General features: G+C 51.8%; 2 protein-coding genes across 8 annotated transcripts; both read left to right on the forward strand.

The window, feature by feature from the left end:
- The first annotated feature begins 19 nt into the window (after positions 1-19).
- On the forward strand, positions 20-10,071 carry Atxn7l2 (ataxin 7 like 2). 7 transcript variants are annotated; one of them, XM_026402860.2, is made up of 12 exons: positions 20-174; positions 2,059-2,124; positions 2,453-2,557; positions 2,945-3,155; positions 3,403-3,689; positions 4,217-4,299; positions 4,632-4,885; positions 5,710-5,908; positions 6,046-6,167; positions 6,634-7,429; positions 8,026-8,083; positions 9,151-10,071. In XM_026402860.2, the coding sequence occupies exons 1-12, from the start codon at positions 48-50 to the stop codon at positions 9,159-9,161; spliced, it is 2,319 nt and encodes a 772-aa protein (XP_026258645.2). In that variant the 5' UTR covers positions 20-47; the 3' UTR covers positions 9,162-10,071. The 7 variants fall into 7 exon arrangements, with proteins under 7 accessions (XP_026258645.2, XP_077647591.1, XP_026258646.2 ...); XM_077791465.1 differs by lacking the exon at positions 8,026-8,083; XM_026402861.2 differs by lacking the exons at positions 8,026-8,083; positions 9,151-10,071 and adding an exon at positions 8,395-8,481.
- Cyb561d1 (cytochrome b561 family member D1) lies at positions 9,194-18,278 on the forward strand. The gene is made up of 4 exons (XM_026402864.2): positions 9,194-9,227; positions 9,985-10,282; positions 10,765-10,802; positions 11,376-18,278. Exons 1-4 carry the CDS (start codon positions 9,216-9,218, stop codon positions 11,877-11,879), a joined length of 852 nt encoding a protein of 283 aa, XP_026258649.2. The 5' UTR covers positions 9,194-9,215; the 3' UTR covers positions 11,880-18,278.
- The last annotated feature ends 1,084 nt before the right edge of the window (positions 18,279-19,362 follow it).

Genomic DNA, 19,362 nt, shown 5'->3' on the forward strand with positions numbered 1-19,362 from the left:
GGGCCGCGCGGCGGCGGCGCCGGGGCGGGCGCGCGTCCGCGGCGGTGATGGCGGTGCGTGAACGCGCGGCGGCAGCAATGGCCGCTCTGGAGCGGCGGGTGCCGAGTCTCGATGACTTCGCGGGACAGAGTTGGAGCTCGTGGGTGGAGCGGGCCGACCTGCCTGCGGCTGATGGTGAGTACAGCCACCTTAGAGTCCGGGGACCCCATCACCATCTCCCCTCCCCCCCTCCGGGCCCCCGCCAGCAGAGGGGAGCCGCCGACTGGAGCCGCCGTCCGGCTCCCCGGCCCCCCAAACAAAGGACCCGCCGGGTCCTAGTGCCCGCCCGCTCTGTTACCTTCGCGCCTCCGGGTCCTAGCGCCGGCTCACCGCTCTCAACCCACCCTGCCCACCTCTGTCTCTGCCGGTGCCACCACCTGCCTCCACATTTACTTGCCTTTATCTTTCTTCTTGTCTGCTGGCCTCCAGCTCCCGCCCCTCGTGCACCTGCTCCAGCTGTCTCCATCCGCAACAGTCCTCTCCACGTGTTTCCCACGCACCCCACTTCTGTGCCCCCCTCCCCAAGCTCTTGTTCTTTTGCCTTTTGCCCCACATTTCCTGCTCCTTTTTGGCGTTTGCCTGACGGCTGCGGTGCTTCTGGACCCCCGCCCCCTCCGCATAGTTCCTCCATCCATCCTTCTATCTATCCTCCCTCACACCCTCCCTCTTTCAGTCCATCCATCCATGCCTTCAGTCCTCTGTCCTTTCCTGGATGTCTTGCCCTACCTCTTGACTCTTTCCTACGTTCTGTAGGCTCTTGAGTGCCTTTGGTGAGTGGGCCTACAACCCCTTCTTCTGATCTTTGTCTCCTGGGCCCCAGGGAGCACCTGGCCTCGTGGCCTTTGGAGGTGACAGCAGGCATCACACCCCTGAAGAAGTTTGCAAGTGAGAAGGGGTGGAGGAGAAAACCTCATGGAGCGGTCTCTAATGACACTTGTTCTCTACTGAGACATCTGACTCCCAGTCGTGTTGGGTCCATCATTCCCCACACTTGGATTTAACTGATTAAAAAGAGTGGGAGCTGCCCCTTGTCTCTTGAATGCCTAACTCACAACCCCTTATGTGTAGACATTATATAAGATTTCCAACATTCTTCTCATCTAAGAAAGGGGTAAATCTGTTAGTAGGTAACAGAAAGCAGATCTAAGTGGGACCACAGGCCACCCTGGAACTAGCCCATGTTGGGTGGGCAAAGATGGGGCCATTGTCAGGGTCTGGGTGCATTGAGAACCGGAAATGGAGTCAGATGGGTTTGGTGACTCAGAATTGATTTTTTTTTCCAAGGGACAGGGAGGGGGTGTAGAGAGGGAGGGGGAGGAGAAAGGGAGGGGGATGGGGAAAAAGATGCTTTGCAGCTAAGATGTTTTTGTCATTAACCCAGAAACTGAGGTACAAGGGCAGCCCTGAGCAAAGCCCCTCTAAGAAGGGGAGGGGCTTGGTAACTAACCAAGGAGACTTTGAAGATGCCAAAAGGGTCAAAGGCAGCAGTTTCCCTGGTCTGTGACCGTTCTATCAGGGCAGGACCTTAGAAACTGGGTATAACATTGACAATGCTGTTCTAACTCAGGTGGAGCAAACTTGAGTTTATGGGGGTGGTTACCTGGGAGAGTATCTGGATGTCACGGAGTAACAGGACCCCTGTGAGAAATCTCATGGAGGGACTCAGATCTCCAGGGAAAAAATTAGGATCATTTCCATTTTAAGTGGAGAATTGAACCTCAGAAAAGAGATATTTACCCATATTCATCCAACTAGTCAGCAGTGGAACCCTGATCCATGCCTTTGGAGTAAAGGGTCCATGATACAGGTGGCTGGATTCTTCTTAGCTTATTTCAGAGACAGCAGGTGAAGGAAAAATGGGAACTTGAGCAGGATCTACCGAAAGGTTCTCCTAGTGATTTTGAGTATCAAGAACTCTTTAGGGAGATGGGCTTCTCAGTGCTGGGCTGCAGGCCCCACTTGGGAAGGAGATGGGGATCTGGGAAGGGGGTGGACTTCTGAGCTGTGTTTTTCCTCCAGGGGCTGAGCTGGAGGAAAGTAGCAAAAACATGAAGAAATTGGATGCTATGACCCTCATTAAAGAAGGTAGGACTTAACACACATTAGGGCTGGAACTCAGGGCAGACAGGACCACCCTCCCCTCTGCCACCACACTCACTTGAAGCAGCAAGTTTGGGATCCTCATTGCTAGATCTGAGTCAGCCAATTTCCCTGGCTCCTGTGACCTGTTGTTGGAGATACTAGCTATAGGTGATTGGCGCCCATATACTTTGGGATTCATTAGAATGAAACCTAGAACTGGGAGCATCAATTGGGAGGTGAAGTGCCTTCAAAGTGGTGGGGTGGGAATGCTCTCTGATCTTACAGGGAATGGAGTCCCCAGCCCCAGTGACAAGGGCTTCTGTCATTGCAGACATGTCTATCTTCGGGCATTGCCCTGCCCATGATGACTTCTATTTGGTTGTGTGTAACCATTGCAGCCAGGTGGTGAAGCCTCAAGCTTTCCAGAAGCACTGCGGTGAGAGGAGCCCCAGGGAGGAACTAAGGGGAAGGTGGAACAGGGAACTCTTAGCACAGGGTCAGTTGGGAGGTCATATGGGGTAGTACAGGGCAGTTCTAGGGATAGGAAGGGCCTGGAGGTAGATTCAGAGCATTGTGGGGTGGGGGGTAGGGTTTATTGTTCAAACAAACTGCTAGTATCCAGTGGACTTAAGAAGTTCAGGAAGCTGGGTCTAAAATACTGAGTTTTGATGGCTCAAAGTAAAAAGGGAAGGAGGCAAATTCACAGTCTAAGTTATGGAAACTCAGATTCTCTGATTCGAGTCTACGGGGGAGGTTAGGAGGCTGGGGAAGGAGGCAGTTTATACCACTTACCTTGATTACTCTCTCCACCTCCTGGTGACAGAAAGAAGACATGGGCCCCTCAGCAAGCTTTATACCCGGGCCCCACCCCCACCTCCAGCCCCTGCCAGCTCTCAGAAATGCCATGTAGTGAATGGGCAGGGCTCAGCTTGTAGGGCCCCAGGTTCCACCAAAACCTCCTCCAGGGAGAAGGGCCAGGGGTCCCGGAGCCGCGGCCATCAGCCTCCTGAGAAGACCCAGAAGGACAACCTCTGGTAAGAAGAGGTTGGAGACTCCCCAAGACCAACCCTAACCCAGGGAGGGGTTGACACCAGTGGAGGCAGCTAACCCCATCTGCAGCTCCCTCCCATGTGTTCCAGGCAATGTGGGCTTCCCTTTTCCCATTTTAAACATACCTCCTGGAGCCCACCCAAGTTTCAGGGCCAGGAAGGAGATGGCTCTGGGCTAGGGTCCAGGCCCAGCCTCCCCACCCCCCAGCCCATACCCTCTCTCCACGTGTAGCCTTTTCGTGCCTGTGGTGAATCTGGAGAAGATGTCCAGTCTCCCGAAGCCTGATGGACATGGAATCAGGGTGGCCCCACCCTCTGCTTTCCTCAGCCAGCCAGGCAGCCTCCCTAAGGACTCCCCTGGAAAAGCCCCTATGGCTCTCCCTTCTAAAGAACCTCCTGGCAGAGAGAGCATCGAGATAATCCCTGGTGAGGGTTCCAGTCACCGGGCCGAAGGCAGCCCCCCAGAGAAGGAGCCTGGTGGGGCCAGGCTGCCCCCCAAAACTCACCGCAAGATGGCTCGTGAGTAGTTGCGGTCCTGTGGGGCTCCTTTGGGCTGCTTTGACCCTGGGCCAGATGGGTTGGAAGTCAGGAAGGACTGGGCCTGACCAACACAGCTTACAGAGTACAGAAGCCCTGTTACCTCTTGACCTCCTTGATCCAAGGAAAGCTTCTCTAGCCCAGGTCTCCTAATCTAGGACACTTGTCTATGTCCAAGCAGGTGAAGTTACTCTCCTCCCCTTTGGCAGTTGACTGTTACCTCCTTTCTTACATCTAGATTCCTGTGGCTGCTTTTGCTTCTTGATATGTGCTGCCCTGCTGTTAGCTTGAAATGCCTGGGCTAGGGCTGGGGACAGGGACGGGTCACATACCCTGCAGAGATCTGGATACCCTGAAGAGTTTCCTGCAAGGGGAGCCTCAGACCTGAGGGCTGGAGGCTCTTCCACCTTAGAGCCAGTTCTTCCCAGGCCCCTGGAGGAAAAGGCCAGGTTCTCCCATGGGTTTCTAAGAAATGGCCTTTATGCTCACTGGAACCACTTTCCCCACAGGGAAGGAGTGCGACCTCAATAGGCAGTGTGGGGTCATAAATCCAGAGACCAAAAAGATCTGTACCCGCCTGTTGACCTGCAAGGTAACCCCAATTTCTACTGCATGGAGAGGGAGCCTAACACAGACACAGGACCTGGGCTAGGAAAGGAATTTACATGTTATCCAGGGTTGAGGCTGGGAAGGGAAGAGGAGGCCACCCCAGTGTTGCAGATGGGAGCAGCAGGCAGGGAGTAGCTTCCAGGTTCTCCCACCCCAAAACAGGATTTTGGCTCCATGGGGGAGTAAAACAAAGACACACAAATATATCCCAAACACACTCACACCCCCCCTCAGCTTGCCCAGGCCAGAGCACCCAGCTACCCCTCACCTCTCAGCTCACACCCCTTCCCCACCCTCCACCCTGCTGTATTCTAGATCCACTCGGTACACCAGCGCCGGGAGGTCCAGGGCCGGGCCAAGGACTTTGATGTGCTAGTGGCAGAGCTGAAGGCCAACTCCCGCAAAGGAGAGTCTCCTAAGGAGAAGAGCCCAGGGCGCAAGGAGCCAGTGCTTGAGCGCCCCTCCCAGGAATCTTCGTCCTCAGTCCAGGCTGTGGCAGCTGTGGCTGCTGCCAGCAGCACCTTCTCTGCTCGCACCAAGCAGACCTACCCATACTGTGCACTGCCCAGGTATGTCCAGGATCCAACGCCCATCTCACTTGGGGATACTTGGCCCCTAAGGCACCAGGGACCCCTGAAGACAGGTGCAGGAAGTGTCTGTCCTGCAAGATGTGCTCACTCCACCCTGAATGTGGGGGGATACCTAGGCCCCTGGCAGTGGTGTGAAAGCAGGTGATTTCCCTGTTCCTGCCCAGGCTACCACAATACCCTAGCCTCTCTGTGGTGTGCCAGATCCAACACAAGGATATGAACATTTTCCCAGCTACTTCCAATAGGCCAAGACTTTCACTAGGGAGCTGAAAGGGTTAGGGTCCTGGGTGAGGCAGTCCTACCATGTATTCATTCACTGGCCCCTTCGTGTGCAGAGGCTGCGCTGGATCCCGGGGAGAGCCTGCCTTGCCGAAGGAGACACACACGCCTCTTTGCCTGTAACATGAGGGGCAGACACGAAACACAGGCTCAGCTCCCAGACAGGCTCACAGGAATATGTGATGCAAGAAGGGGGTTGAGAGAGTTGACTGGGCTGACCAGAGCTGGGTGCAGTTAAGCTCCGAAGATTTTCTGAAGGAAGTGAATCGGGAGCAGATTTTTTCCCCTGAGGAGGCAGGGCCTGGGAACTGAAGGGGCTGGGAAGAGAATCCCTTGGGAGCTGTGGCCCTGGGCTCTTGTCTCTTACTCTGTGAGCTCTGTCATGCCCTCCTGTCCTATCCTCCTTCCTCTGGTTGCCCAGCAGGGTGTCTGCCCTGGCTTTTTGAGCTTGGCGGGTTCAGGGACTCCCCCACCCTGACCCCACACCAGTCACATTGCCCTCACATCCCCTTTGGCCCTTCCAGGTCCCGGGCCTCCTCTGAAAGTGAGTTGGATGATGAAGGCCCCTGTGGTGGTGATGGGGACCCAGGCCTGTTCCCCTTCCCCCTGCCCCGGGGTGGGGCCCAGGCCTCCAGCGAGGAGAGTGAGGAGGAGGGGACATCTGAGGACCTCCACCTCTCCCCTGACTGCCATTATGCAACCCGGCCCCCGCGGCCACAGGCGGTAAGGACCTGGGGCAGGGCCTGGGGTGGGGGTGGCCAGTCTTTCTGGCCCACAGTATGGGGAGAGGTCAGATCTTTTGTGCAGATGCCCTCCCTGTTTCTCAGGCCCCACTAACCACCACCTTTTTCTACCTCTAGTTCTGTACCTTTGGGAGCCGGCTGGTGAGCCCAGGATGCTATGTGTTTAGCCGCCGGCTGGACCGGTTCTGCTCAGCACTCAGCTCCATGCTGGAACGGCACCTCAGCTCACACATGTGGAAGTGAGTTTCTTGGGCCTGGAATGCCCCTTCCCAGGCCTTGGTGAACAAGACTTCAGAAACCCAGATCTTTCACACATGCTCTTTGGTGTGCCTTGGCTGTTTGCCAGGGGTGGGGGATTTTGGCAGCCTGGAACAGGGCATGAATGGGTGGGTGGTCTGGGGTTGAGTCTAGACCCTTAGCTATCACTTGCAGTACCTTTTGGGTAACTTGGGATAGGGGATGCTCAAGTAGAGTCTTAAAATGCAGTTGTTTATGAGTCTGCACACTAGTTCACATATTTTATACAGTTTGAGTATATATTTCCCTGAGCCTTCTTCCTAACCCTCAATTCCAGTGTCTCCCAGCAGATGGCAGCAACTCTGGGGCTCTGTTGGCCATTTCTAGGCGGGGCAGAGAAACTGGTATGTGTTGGGGAGGCCCTCTTATTCGCTTGGCAGTCACAGTGGGGCTCTCTTTTTACTGCAGGAAGATCCCACCGGCGGTTGAACCTCCATCCCACCTTGTCACCTCCCCCTTATCTGCTCCCCTGAGCCCATCTTCCATGGGCAGCTGCCCCCGACTTCCAGGCCCACCCCCCAGACCCGCCTGCCCAGTCTCCACACCCCCCACCAAGGACAGCCTTGTCCCCAGCTACACTGCAGGCTCCCCCAGTGTGGCAGCCGCTTGCAGCCAGGCGGAGTGCATGGGCGGCAGCCAGGCCATCACCTCACCACTGCCTGCCAACACGCCATCCCCGTCCTTCAGCAAGCTGCCGCCTTCCAAGGCTAGCAAGTCATCCAAAGGCAAGGACGGGGCAGAGGTGGAGGCCCCTTCGCGAAAGCGGAAGTTGTCCCCTGGTCCCACCACTTTCAAACGGACATGTATCCTGGAGCCCACTGGAAAAGGCAAACCCTCTGGCTGCCGGGGCCTCTCAGCCAAGACTAAAACAACCCTGGGCATGGGACTTAATGGGACTGTGGGGCCAAGAGTGAAGCGTGCAGGACCCCTGGACTGTCGGGGTTCCCCTCATCCACTCCCCACACCAGTCAAGGCTTCTCAGCTGGAGAACCGGGGAGCAGCTGGACACCCAGCCAAGGCCCTGCCAAACAACTGCCTCTCTGAGGAAGAGGTAGCCAAGAAGCGGAAAAACCTGGCCACTTACTGCCGGCCAGTGAAGGCCAAGCACTGTCAGGCTGGTGCCCCTTCTGAAGGGACCTGCTCTGTGCGCCGCAAGAAGCCGGGCCCGGCCCTGGCCTTTGAGGAGAAGTGCTCTACACTGAAGGTACCAGCCCACCTTCCTGGAGAGTGTGGCAGAGAGGGGTCAGAAAGGCTGAGGTGGGGAACACAGTGGGTACCTGACATGGAGAAAGTGCCAGGTAGATGGCTATGCAGGGAAGGGAAGAAAGGGAAAGAGTTCCTAAGCCATCTACTTTAGACAGAGGTAGGTTAGCCCTTTGCAGGCAACCCTCACTTTTGCCAAATGGTTCCCCTATCAATAGTCTTCTCCCTTATTCTCAAGACATGCTGAGCACCCCTGACCTAGGTTTTGCTGTAACCAAAGGGCTACTTCTTTCTGAATTGGCTGTGGCTCCCATTCCAGAGCCTGGTAGTACTTCTGTTCCCTGAAGGAAAGGGAGTTTGGGTCCCCGAGCTGTGGCTCAACATGCTGAGCAGCCAGGTGGGAGGGCTGGTGTCTTGTTCTTTGCTTCTTCCTTTAGGCATTGTGGCATTGAAGGGCAAGTTCATAACTCAAGGTCCACATAAGCATGAGTGCCCACCTTGTACATGTGCCCACCCCCAGGTTCTATAATGATAGGCAGGTTCTCCAGGGTTTCTAGTAAAGCTGCAGCTAGGTTTCTTTGTCTTTTCTGATAACAGCTCTGGAATCGCCTGTTGGTCTGTCCATGGGATGTCTTCCAGGAGGGTCTCATGGGAGGTGGGACAGAGAAATGTTCTCCCTATTTAGGCATGAGCCAGATGCATACTGACTTCCCTGACACCCACAGGAAAGCACATTTTTGACAGCTGTTGTGGTCCTAACTCTGTGTGTGTGTGCATGTGTGCTCTCCAGCCTCAACTCCAGGCCACCCCTTTTGAGCTGGCATTCACCTTGCTCTTGCTCTGTTTGACTTACCAGGCCAGCAGAAGGAAATCAAGAGTTAGCCCTTTGGTTTACCCAGTTCAGTGGGTAGGACAACTGGTAGGCCCCCACCCTGATCCTGTCTCTTGCCTCTTGTCTTCCTACAGTCAAAAGCCCATTAACAAGAAAGTGCCTGCCCACTGCAATGGAGCCGCCAGCACCTCCTCCCTTCCAGATCCGGGCCCCAGGCTGCTGCCGCTTTTTATAACTTTATATTATTTTTTTTTAAGAAAAAAAAAAACTCTTTAAAATACCTCAAGACTGACTCCCTGTTCTGTTGCTGCTAAGAAAATATAAAAACAGAAACATAGAAAAGGAAGAAAAACAATGTAGCAAAATGAGTATCTTTACTGTCCCCAGCCACACCCTAGGAGGTTGAGATGATAGGCACCCAGACTCCAGCTCCCAGTATTTGCCTGGAAATAGGTGTCTTTTACACACACACACACTTCTGGAGTTTGTATCACAGGAGAGTCTTTTTTTCAGATAGGATGATGGGCATGTGTCTCTTAGTGAGCAGTCTCCCCTGAATCTCTGGTCCCACTGGGAAGGAAAACTGGAGAGTGGGGAGAGCCACTCCTCTGGCTGTATCTTGGGTTTCTGCCCTGAGTCTGTGGGAGTTGGGTTGTGGTGCTTTTCTGGACTTTCAGCAGCTGTAGGTCTCCATCCCTCTCTAAATAAGTGCCTCAGTTTCTCAGCTACCTCTTCCCTTTCCCACTTCCTACCAGCAGCCTCTTTTCCTTTTGTTTCCTTCCTTCCTTTCTCTCATACTGGGGATTGAACCCAAGGCCTCGTGCGTGCTAGGCAAGTGCTCTACCCCAGAGCTACATCCCAGCTCTTTTTATTTTTTACTTTTGAGATAGGATCCTGCTAAGTTGCTGAGACTGACCTCAAAGTCACAATCCTCCCGCCTTGGCTTCCTGAGTAGATGGGATTAAAGGTGTGTGCCACTGTGTCTGACAGCAACCTCATTTTCTCGACCACTTAAGCTTGACCTGAGTTAGGAATTGCTCTCAGGATGTCCTTGATTTATACTGGACAGCTTGTTTTTGTCTCTTCCTGGCCTGTGAGTGTGCCCCTAAGGACTTAGATCCTCTCCAGGTACGGCCTCCTTGGGTTGGACCACATCTTTTTTGGAGATGGGAGGGGGAAAGGGAGATCACTTGCAGAACTTGGGGTGTGGGAGGCTTGGTTGCTGAGGATCACCTTGCTCCTCAGGGCTGAGCAGCTGTTGTGGGGGCGGCAAGGACTGGGAGTGCCCTAGTTCTTCCGAGTATCTCTGGGGACAGCTACTGTGCAGATGGGGGATGAGACTTGCATCTCCTGCCTTTGCTCTTCAAACCTAAATTCACAACATACAGGCACTATTTTTTGTCCTTGTCCTTTCCTTTTATTCTTCCTTGCTTTTAGGCAGGGGGGAATCTTGTTCCCTTAACAAACCAGAAGAGAAAATAGTAGGAGAGTGAACAGCGAGGGCAATCCAGTACTTCTGGAAAGCTGCTCAGGACACCACTTTCACACTCTTGGGTCACCATACCAAGTGGTTTCACTGAAATCAGCTGCCACATAAGTAATTTTCATAGACGGCTTGAGATACAGGCCCTTGTAGACACAGCTACAAAGAAGCTGGGCTGCAAGCTGTCCTGTGAGGGGTCTCAGGGGAGCAGACCCTCTGGGCAGACGCGCTTCTCCCCCAGCCCCCAGAGGGCGCTGTGGGCGTATCTGCCGCACTGCCGGCAGCGTCCCCCGGGAGGAGCCTCTCCTGCAGCCGCCGCAACCGCCTCCGCGATTGCAAACCCGGAAGACGGCTCTGGCAGCTGGACTGTGCGGGCCGGCCCGGTACGGCCATGCAGCCCCTGGAGGTAGGTCTGGTTCCCGCTCCAGCGAGGGAGCCGAGACTGACCCGCTGGCTACGGAGAGGCAGTGGGATCTTGGCCCACCTGGTAGCTTTGGGCTTCACCATCTTCCTGACTGCGCTGTCCCGGCCAGGAACCAGTGAGTGTGCGGGGCGGGGCCACGGAAGGGGGCGGAGCCGAGGTGCTGGAGGGGCAGCGCTGGAGTGCGTTGAGAAACGTGGAGCGGGGGACCCCATAAGCAGTGGAAGGGCGAGCCGCTGAGGGGTTTTAAGAGCCTGGTGGGCGGGGCCCGGGGAATCCTGGAAACATGGGACTTTGGATGCTGTAGGGGGAAAAGGCCGACGATTGAACAGCTGCATCCTGATGAAACATGCAGTTAAGGAGGGAGGCTGAGGACTGGACTGACAACTGAGAGGTGCCAAATAAGGAACTCAGGCCAAGTTGTGTGTTTTCAGGGTGGCCCTCTTGGCCTCTTCACTTTGCCCTGAGTTCCTCATTCTTGATTAGGCTTGGGGATGGTATGCTGACTTTTGCACTGAGACCAGATTCTTTGGGGTCCACTTAGCCACATGGGCAGGAACAATGGAACCCAACCATCAGCCTGTTCTCTTTGATTCTTAGGTCTTTTCTCCTGGCACCCTGTATTCATGGCCTTGGCGGTGAGTTTGGGCGATTCTATCTGCAACTAATTTGTTTAGATAAGCTTAGTTTCACCTCTGAAGAAGCATCCAGGTTTTAGAAGGCTCAGCCTTTTCTAAGATACCTAAAGGAGAAGAAGGAGATAGGTGGTGGAGAAGCTAGGGCCTCATTTTTTCCCTGCAGCCTGTGGGATTGGGAAATGTGGAGGGCTGGGCCATAGATAAAGTGTGAGGTGGTTGAGAAGGATGGGTGGATATGGAACATATTTCTCCAATGGGGCCTGAAAGGAGGAAATTGAATTGGAAATATCCAGTTATTGGCCTCGCTTACCCCCAAAGGTCAGGAGGAAGTTTAACATCTTGAACTGTTACACTGGCCAAGAAATGGGAGGGGGATATTAGCCTGAATGATAACACATGCACTGAAGTGCTAATTCTTAGTTATTCCAAGGCTGACTTTATGAAGCAGACGGTCTTGGTGAAGTTCTTAGCCTCTATCCTTTGTCCTCTTTGCATGGACACATGAGAGAACCTCCTTTTTCTCAGGCCTCCAAGCCAGACATGAGGCTCACTGGCCCTCTCCTGTGTTCACAGTTCTGCCTCTTCATGGCTGAGGCCATCCTCCTCTTCTCACCTGAGCATTCTGTGTTCCTCTTCTGCTCCCGAAAGGCCTGGATCTGGCTCCACTGGGCAGGGCAGACCCTAGCCATTCTCTGCGCTGCCCTAGGCCTGGGCTTCATCATCTCCAGCAAGATGCGAAGTGAGCTGCCCCATCTGGTATCCTGGCACAGCTGGCTAGGAGCACTGACATTACTGGCTACTGGCGGCCAGGCACTATGTGGGCTCTGCCTACTTTGTCCCCGGGCAGCCAGGGTCTCCAGGGTGGCTCGCCTCAAGCTCTACCATTTGACATGTGGACTGGTGGTCTACCTGATGGCTACAGTTACAGTGATTCTGGGCATGTACTCAGTGTGGTTCCAGGCCCAGATCAGAGATGCAGCTTGGTACCTGTGCCTGGCACTGTCCCTCTACCCAGCCCTGGTGATCATGCACCAGATCTCCAGCTCCTACTTGCCAAGGAAGAAAATGGATATGTGAGTGCTTCTGAACTCTGAATCTGGTTGGAATACTTGCCTTGGATTTCAATCATTCCTTGGTGACCTTCAAAGGACCCACTTCAGAAGTGGTTGAGTTTTTGCACTTAATGGCTGGGCCAGGTGCTGCAAAAATGGCTGTTGTTGAGGGATGACTCAGTGGGCCAAAATGGGGAAGTATACTGGATGCAAGTAGAAAGTGATGGAGAACTTGAGCCTGAAGCCTCCACTCTTGATGGGAAACAGAAGTATTAGGTGGTGGTGGTGGTGGTGGTGGTAGTGGTGATTTCTTGATTGTGTGCCTGATAAAGAGTTGGGTTCCTATAAGTTATGAAGGGTAGCCATGGATATTTAAGTCCCTTTTATGAAAGCCATGGGTCTTGATTATGGTTCTCTTAGGCTATGTTGTACACCCTTAGGTAAGTTCTATATCTCAGGACCTCATCTGTGACATGAATGTATCTGAACAATCTCTAAGTTCCATTCATCTCTTAATATTCAGTGTCTGTCAGGTTGATGTCACTGAACCCCCTCCCAGTTTGGGACTATGTGGCCCACTTAGCAGACTCAGGATATAATTCTTACATTCATTCTCCCTTTACTCCCCTGGAGGGACAGGTCAGCCCTCATAGTCTTCAGAAGTCTATGCCAGTTTGTCCCCTGGATCAGGGAACAAAGGGTAGGCACTGTGGTGATAAGGGGCCCAAGTGAGGACTCCAAGATGGCGAAGGCACTAAAGTCACTTTAAAGTTTTTGGAGGAGCAGAAGTGCATTGACTTAACCATGCCTTTCACTCCTGGTTGGGCTCCTTAGCTTGGCTGAGAACTTCCTTCAGCCCACCTCTGGATCTAGGCTTCAAAACCTGGGTGTGCTCCTTTCCCTGACATCTACTCTCAGGGCAAAGTAGTCCTGAGCATCTTGTATTCCTAGGACTCAGGATTTTGCCTTAGCACATAGCTTTTAGAACAAAATAAGGGACAAGGAAATGTGGTCTGAGGAAACTGAAGTCTTCCTTGTTTCCCTTCTCCCCTTGTCAGTCTTCTGCCAGCTCTTTGGCCCCAAAAGGGGCTGAGTTTGGTGCCAACCAGTCTGGATTCTCTTTCCTGTAGAGACCCCTCCTAAAAGTCATTCCCCAGGTTGCCCTTGGTGGTAAGATTGATGCCAGACTGGTTAGCTGTGGGTCTGGCTCACTTGGAGATGGGACCTCCCTAGATTACCGCAAGAACTGAATACAGCTGAGCCAGGAAAGCTGCTGTGCAGCTTTTTATGCAGGGAGATACAGCCCACTGGAAACTCTGGTTGGCCTGGATTATAGAGGCTGGAGCTTCAGTTTCCAGGACCAGAGAGAGGCCTGGTCCTTGATGTCAGTAACTTGGATGCCCCAGCCTCCTCTCCAGGTGCCTCAGAAACAAGAAGCTGGTATGATTGAATAGCAAAGGAAAGGGGACTGCAAGGGCAGAAGTCTTCTCTCAGTGGTCCTCACTATACTTCTCCCGGGTGAGTTGGCATCTCCCAGGAGCTCTCTAGACACTGAGCATCCGAGGGAGGCCCATGCTGTACAGAGGATGATTGTACCTGTCTGTTTGCCCTCTTTCTGCTCTCAAACTATCCAAGATGGTATGAAGTTGGAAGAAATGTTACTGAGGACCTTGAACCTCTCGTACTCCTGCTGCATGAAATGAGATTCTCAGCTAGGGTCATTTTGATCCAGGAATTATTCTTTTTTCTTTGCCACGACCAGTGCTGAGGGCCTCACCCTGTCTATGGGAGGGCCAGGTAAGGTTTACCAGCTTGCTCTGAGAGCAAGCAGGCGAAGCCGGAAAGCCCAATCCTGCTTGAGGTGTTGCCTCCACCCAGGTGGTGCGGGGGCTGGTGGGCGGACGGGCAGGCGTGCTGACAGCCGGGAGTTTGCGGGGGCTGTGCCATCTGATGTCTATTCCCAGCCCTGGGAGGAAGGGGAATCATATATATTCTGCAGAAGGAAGGGACCCAGCTGTTGTCTCTCTGACCAGTGGGCCTGGAGGGCAGGGGCAGGGCAGAGAGAATGAGGACACAGGTCGTCTCCTCTTGCTTAGCAGGTCTGACTACAGTATAGGGAGATCACCAGGAGAGTCTTTCTGGCAGGCTAGATGGGGTGGGGAAGGGACTTCTCTCCCATCTTCCCATTTCTCCCTTTATCACCACCTGCCCTCACATCCTGGGGCAACAGCTGGACCAACCATGAGAACTCAGTGCCAAGGCCCTCATCCTCCAGCTGGGATCTCAGTGGCTGCTGGCTGCCTGTGCCTCCTGGCTGTGTGCTCCCTCCTCCCTGCACCCTCTGTTCTGCCCCCCCCCCCAATCTGTTCTTGTCTGGGGCACTAGCTGTGCTCCTCAGCAGCAGGCAGAGGCCTCAGGGGAGAAGCAAATGGCTGCCCTTTTGCCCTTGTTCCTTGACTAGGGAAAGCTGCTAGTAGTCAGCCTATTTTGCTTTTTTAAAGAAAAGCCAGGGTGCTCAGATTAAAATTTTAAAAATTGTCATTTGCACAAATTTCCATATTGAGTTCACTAAGTCCTGATTCCATGTTTGATAGTGTTCCAAGTTTGATTATATTCAGACTCAACCTTGAGGACATTAGAAATATAGATGGTTTTGTATCCAAGTGCAAATGGTAATGGGATTACCGTTCTGGGTTTGCCTACCCCTCCTAAGCCCCCATCATTCCTATAACTACCCCTTCCCTTGAGCCCCATAGGGACTGGGGGTGGTACTGAATGGCAGGAGCTCTGCGTCTAAGGCAGTCTTCCAGCCTCACCTCCTTGGCTTTCAGCTCTATCCAAGACAGGCTGCTATCACTTGCCAGCCTGTGCCTTCTCCCCACCCCTTCACAAGGCAGATCACCCTTTGCCACTCCCTGACACTGGCTTGTCTGTCCTTTCTCATTGTCCCATCCTGCCACCCCCATGCATGGCTGCCGTGGGTCTTGTTTTCTAGACCTCACTGTGGGAGATCCAGGCATCCTCCCAGAGCCAGCTGGCTGCTGTGCCAAGGCCTGTTCAGAGTTAATAATAATCATTAGCTGAATGGTGCTGGGGCCTTTGAGCTCCAGATCTCTAAGCACTTGCAGTCTGAGTCAGCCAGCCCTCACCTTCCCCCTCTTCTTGGTCTGCAAAATGTAACAGAATGGGAAGGCACTGTGGGAGAGGAGGGAGTCAGGCGTCTTGCCTCCTAGCTGTACCTTGAAGCTTCTCTCTGGAGCAAGCACTGAGAGTCTGCTCAGTAAATTAGGCAGGCCCAAGCTCCTGACAAAGGTCAAGATATGTTGGGAGCACAGTGTATGCTCAAGTGAGAGGTGTTGATAGTGCTGACTGAAGACCTTGAACCTCTAGTACTCCTGCCCTTCTGTTTTCCCTGCTTGGTCTTCATGGGACCCCCTGGTCTGGATGCCCCAGCTGCTGCTTTTCTGATGCCCCTCTGTAAGCTTAGGGAGCAGGGAGGCTTCTGGCTCAGTGCCCCTGATGCTCCTGTGTTTGGCTGGCATAAAGAACTGTGTGTCTTGAAACAAAAGGTATATTGGCCTGAGAGCTGGGAAAGCTGCTATATGGGTCAGCTCAGCCCCTAACACTGGTGTGGGTATGGACAAATCACTTGCTACCTGACTTGCCTCACAGGGCTGTTGTGGGGTTAGATAAGAAAATGAATGTTAACAGGCTTTGGAAAATTCAAAGTGTTAAACAAATGTAAACAGGTGATATTACTATGTTCTTGTCTTTTTCTCTCTCACTGAGCCTGGCTCTGGTCCTTAATGCTCCCTAGGGAGGCAATTAACAGTTGTGGATAATGGTGTTTGGGGGACCCAAGTTTCAGAGAGGTTGTGTGACCACCAAAAGAGAACACACACATTTCTTCCTTCCTGCTCTTATCCACTACTGCCAGAAATGCCACCAAGGCCATGACTTGTGAGGTTTGCCCTAAGTGGGGCTGACTGCAAATCTCTGTGTCATTACAGTTGCTCCCTGGAACTCATCTTATTCAGGAGCTGCTGGTCACAAGTCTATCTGAATCTTTCCTTCCTGATTCTGCCCTTCAGAAGGAAAAGAGGGCACACAAGCCAGTAAAAGGAGGAGCAGTAGTAGTGAACACCATGCTGATAGCATACCCCTCTGAGCCTCAGGTCCTCATGCCCAACACTGAGGATATAGAACTGTAAGGGTTTATATCCAACTGTAATGGCTTCAGGAGCCTGGTTTAGTTTCCCTCCCTGTTTCAGGCTCTAGAAATAGGATCATGGTATCCTTTTCCTCAGAATGCTTCATTGGAATTAACATACACATGCTTACACATACATACACTCACACACACACACACACCATGAAAGAAGTTCTGTTTAAATTTCAAATTGTCTGAGAAGGGGCAGCAGTCTGCCTGGAGTGGACACAGAGACACAGGAGCAACAGCAGTATGGAGGCTTGAATGTTTGTTTTTTTATCTGGATTGTTTTTGCTGTCCTGGGATCCAAGAATAAAATACGAGTCAGGCATTGAGGGTATTAACCTCAGCCATTCTCTCCAACACAGGCACAAAGAAGACCTAAGCTGAAAGGTGGGAAGGTTGTGCCCCAGAACTGCCCTGGAGGGTGGTTGGAAGAAGTTTCAGCACCGGACTAGGCTATAACAGACACAAATTACCTCCAGTGGGACAAGTCCCCACCACCACCCCGAAGGCTTGGCTCATCACCAAGGTGGCTAGTCAGAGAATAACGGTCCATTTCTAATCCACCTGCTGTTGTCAGAATTTCCCAGATGAGTTTTTTTTTCCCCCAATGTTTTGCAATACTAAGGTTTGAACCCAGAGCCACATACATGCTAAAAAAACACTACCGCTATGCTGTACCCCAGCCCCGCCAATGAGTTTTTAACCTCTCTTAGGAGGAGATTAAGGAAACATTTCAGGGTATTCTGTGGTATTCAAGGAGCCAACCCTTATCTCACAGAGTGTACGTGTATGGCCCCCTAGTGCTCCTATCTTGAAAGCAGATTCCCAGTTTCCTCACAGTGTTTGTTTGTTGTTTTGATACTGGGGATTGAACCAGGGCCACTTAACCTCTGAGCCACATCCCTAACCCTTTTAAATATTTTATTTAGAGATAGGGTCTCACTAAGTTGCTTAGGGCCTCGATAAGTTGCTGAGGCTGGCTTTGAACTCACAATCCCTCTGCCTCATCTTCCTGAGCTGCTGGGATTACTGGTGTGCACCACCAGGCCTGGCTCTCACAGTGCATCCCAGGCATGTTGTTTCTGCTTAGGCCCATACCAAGAGCAAATTATGACCAAGGGAGGGAGCAGTGGGAGGTGAGGAAAAAGCAGCACAGATACTATCTAATTCCAGTCCCCATAACTGTGGGCACATTTATACACACACACACACACACACTCAGATTTGGGGGCAGTGATCCTTTGCCTATGTATGATAGTGCCAGAGGGCATCCTGCAGTCTAACCACAGGGCTCCATGTCCTGACTCACTGAATATGGTTCTCTTAGACCATGGTTCTGTGCCCTCTGTGCTCCAGGGACAATAACCAGACTAACAGACACTGGAAGGCCTCAGGGCACGTCTCAGTTTCTTGACCATTTGATATCTTCCACCTGTCAGTGGATAATAACCCTAATGAAGGAGCTTGATTGGCAGCTGCTTTACCTTTCTCTTAAACCATAGGAAAGGAAACACCCAGCATAGACACACTGCAGCATGATCAGAAAAGCCAGCGGTCCTACTACAGGGACCCAAGTCTTGGTGGACTCAGGTGGATAGGGAAAGTGAAGCTTCACCACTGGTTTCCTGGGAGACAAGTGATAACAAATAAAAAAAGGGGAGGAGTTGAGAGACCAGGTGGAGGAAAGACTAGGCTGGCCCAGGCACTGAACTCACAGAAACACTGTGAGGTTTCCGTTCTAAAAGGCAGCTGTTACTAATTAGCCTCCCCTAGGCTCCAGAGTGCTACCCAAGAGGAACAAGGGAAAGTGCCACAAGACAAGGCAGACAAAATCACACCTCCTGGCCAGGATCTAGGGAACTTCTTGTGGCTTAGGGGTGGGGCCAGGCAATAAGGGTTGAAAAGATAAATGGATTTCCTTGGAGTAATGGAGAGAGGAGTGTCAAAAGTCAGGCTCAGAGACAGGGCTTGGCACAGGCCAACAGCAGAGGGAAGAACTCTTAGTGTTTTTCAGCCTGTTCTCTTTACCAGCTTCATCCTCGTGGCCAACTGTCAGCCAGAGCAAAGACTGCTTTGCAAAGATGAAACACTGTACCCACATGGATTATGGGAGAGGTCTGATGAACATCTGTCGTTTCACTGATAAGGCTGATGTGTCTAGTTGGGAGAGGCATCTCTCTCACTGGCATTTTTTGTGGGGTGGGGGGATTCACCAGTTCTTATTGGTCCTCTGAAGTAAAAAAAAAAAAAAAAAAACTTTCAAAAAAAAAAGAGACAACTTTCCAGACAATGATTAGGATTTTATAATATAAGAAAATGTATAATTATAGAAATTCTGATTATTTTAATTATTATTATTTTTTGGTACCAGGGATTGAACCCAGGTGTGCTTAACCATTGAGCCACATCCCCAGCCCATTTTTTATATTTTACTTAGAGATGGGTTCTGAGTTGCTTAGGGCCTTGCTAAGTTGCTAAGGCTGGCTTTGAACTCACAAACCTCTTGCCTCAGCCTCCAGATTACAGGTGTTGATTCTTTTTTCTTTTTGGGAATTTACCATGACAATCCCCTTCCAGAAGTATCCAGAGCCTAGCCAAAGAATTTGCCTTGTTAGAGTTTAGAATCAGTCCAATTTCAGAAAGGCTATGTCTGATAATAAAGTGAGGACTGCATTCTTTCATTCCATGAAATGCCCAGGACATACCAAACTGTCAGTGAATACTAACCTACCCATTAGGTGAATAGAACTTTACCCTAATTAAGATGGCTACCAGTTGCAACATGAAAATATGCTGGTAATAAAAAAAATGTGTTAAAATTAGCAGTTTTCCACCATTAAAAAAATAAATAAAAACAAAAATTCAATCCAAGCATTTTCCTGTGGTACTGTTAGTAAGCTCAATGTAGACTGCAGGGACCCAGGAAATCTTCAATTAGACAATCCTAGCCTAGGTAATGGGATTTCTAAACTCTTGCCTTCTAAGCCTCAGTGACATTTCTTTTGAAATCTGTCAGTTTGGCAAACTATGGTCTGCTAGTCAAAACAGTACACTGCCTAGTTTTGTGTAGTCTCTGAGCCACTGACAGTTTTTGCATTTTCAAATGGTTGAAAAAAAAACAATTAAAATTTCAGTGTCCATAAATAAAGTTTTATTGGATGCCATGGTATGGTTATGGTTTGAATGTCCTCCAAAGGTTCATGTACTAGAAGTTGGTCCCACGGTCCCAAGTATGGTGTTGAGGTGGTAGAACCTTTAAGAGGTGGGGCCTAGTGGGAAGTAATTAGATCAT

Source organism: Urocitellus parryii, chromosome 11 (genome assembly GCF_045843805.1).
Source record: "Urocitellus parryii isolate mUroPar1 chromosome 11, mUroPar1.hap1, whole genome shotgun sequence".
NCBI lineage: Eukaryota > Metazoa > Chordata > Mammalia > Rodentia > Sciuridae > Urocitellus > Urocitellus parryii.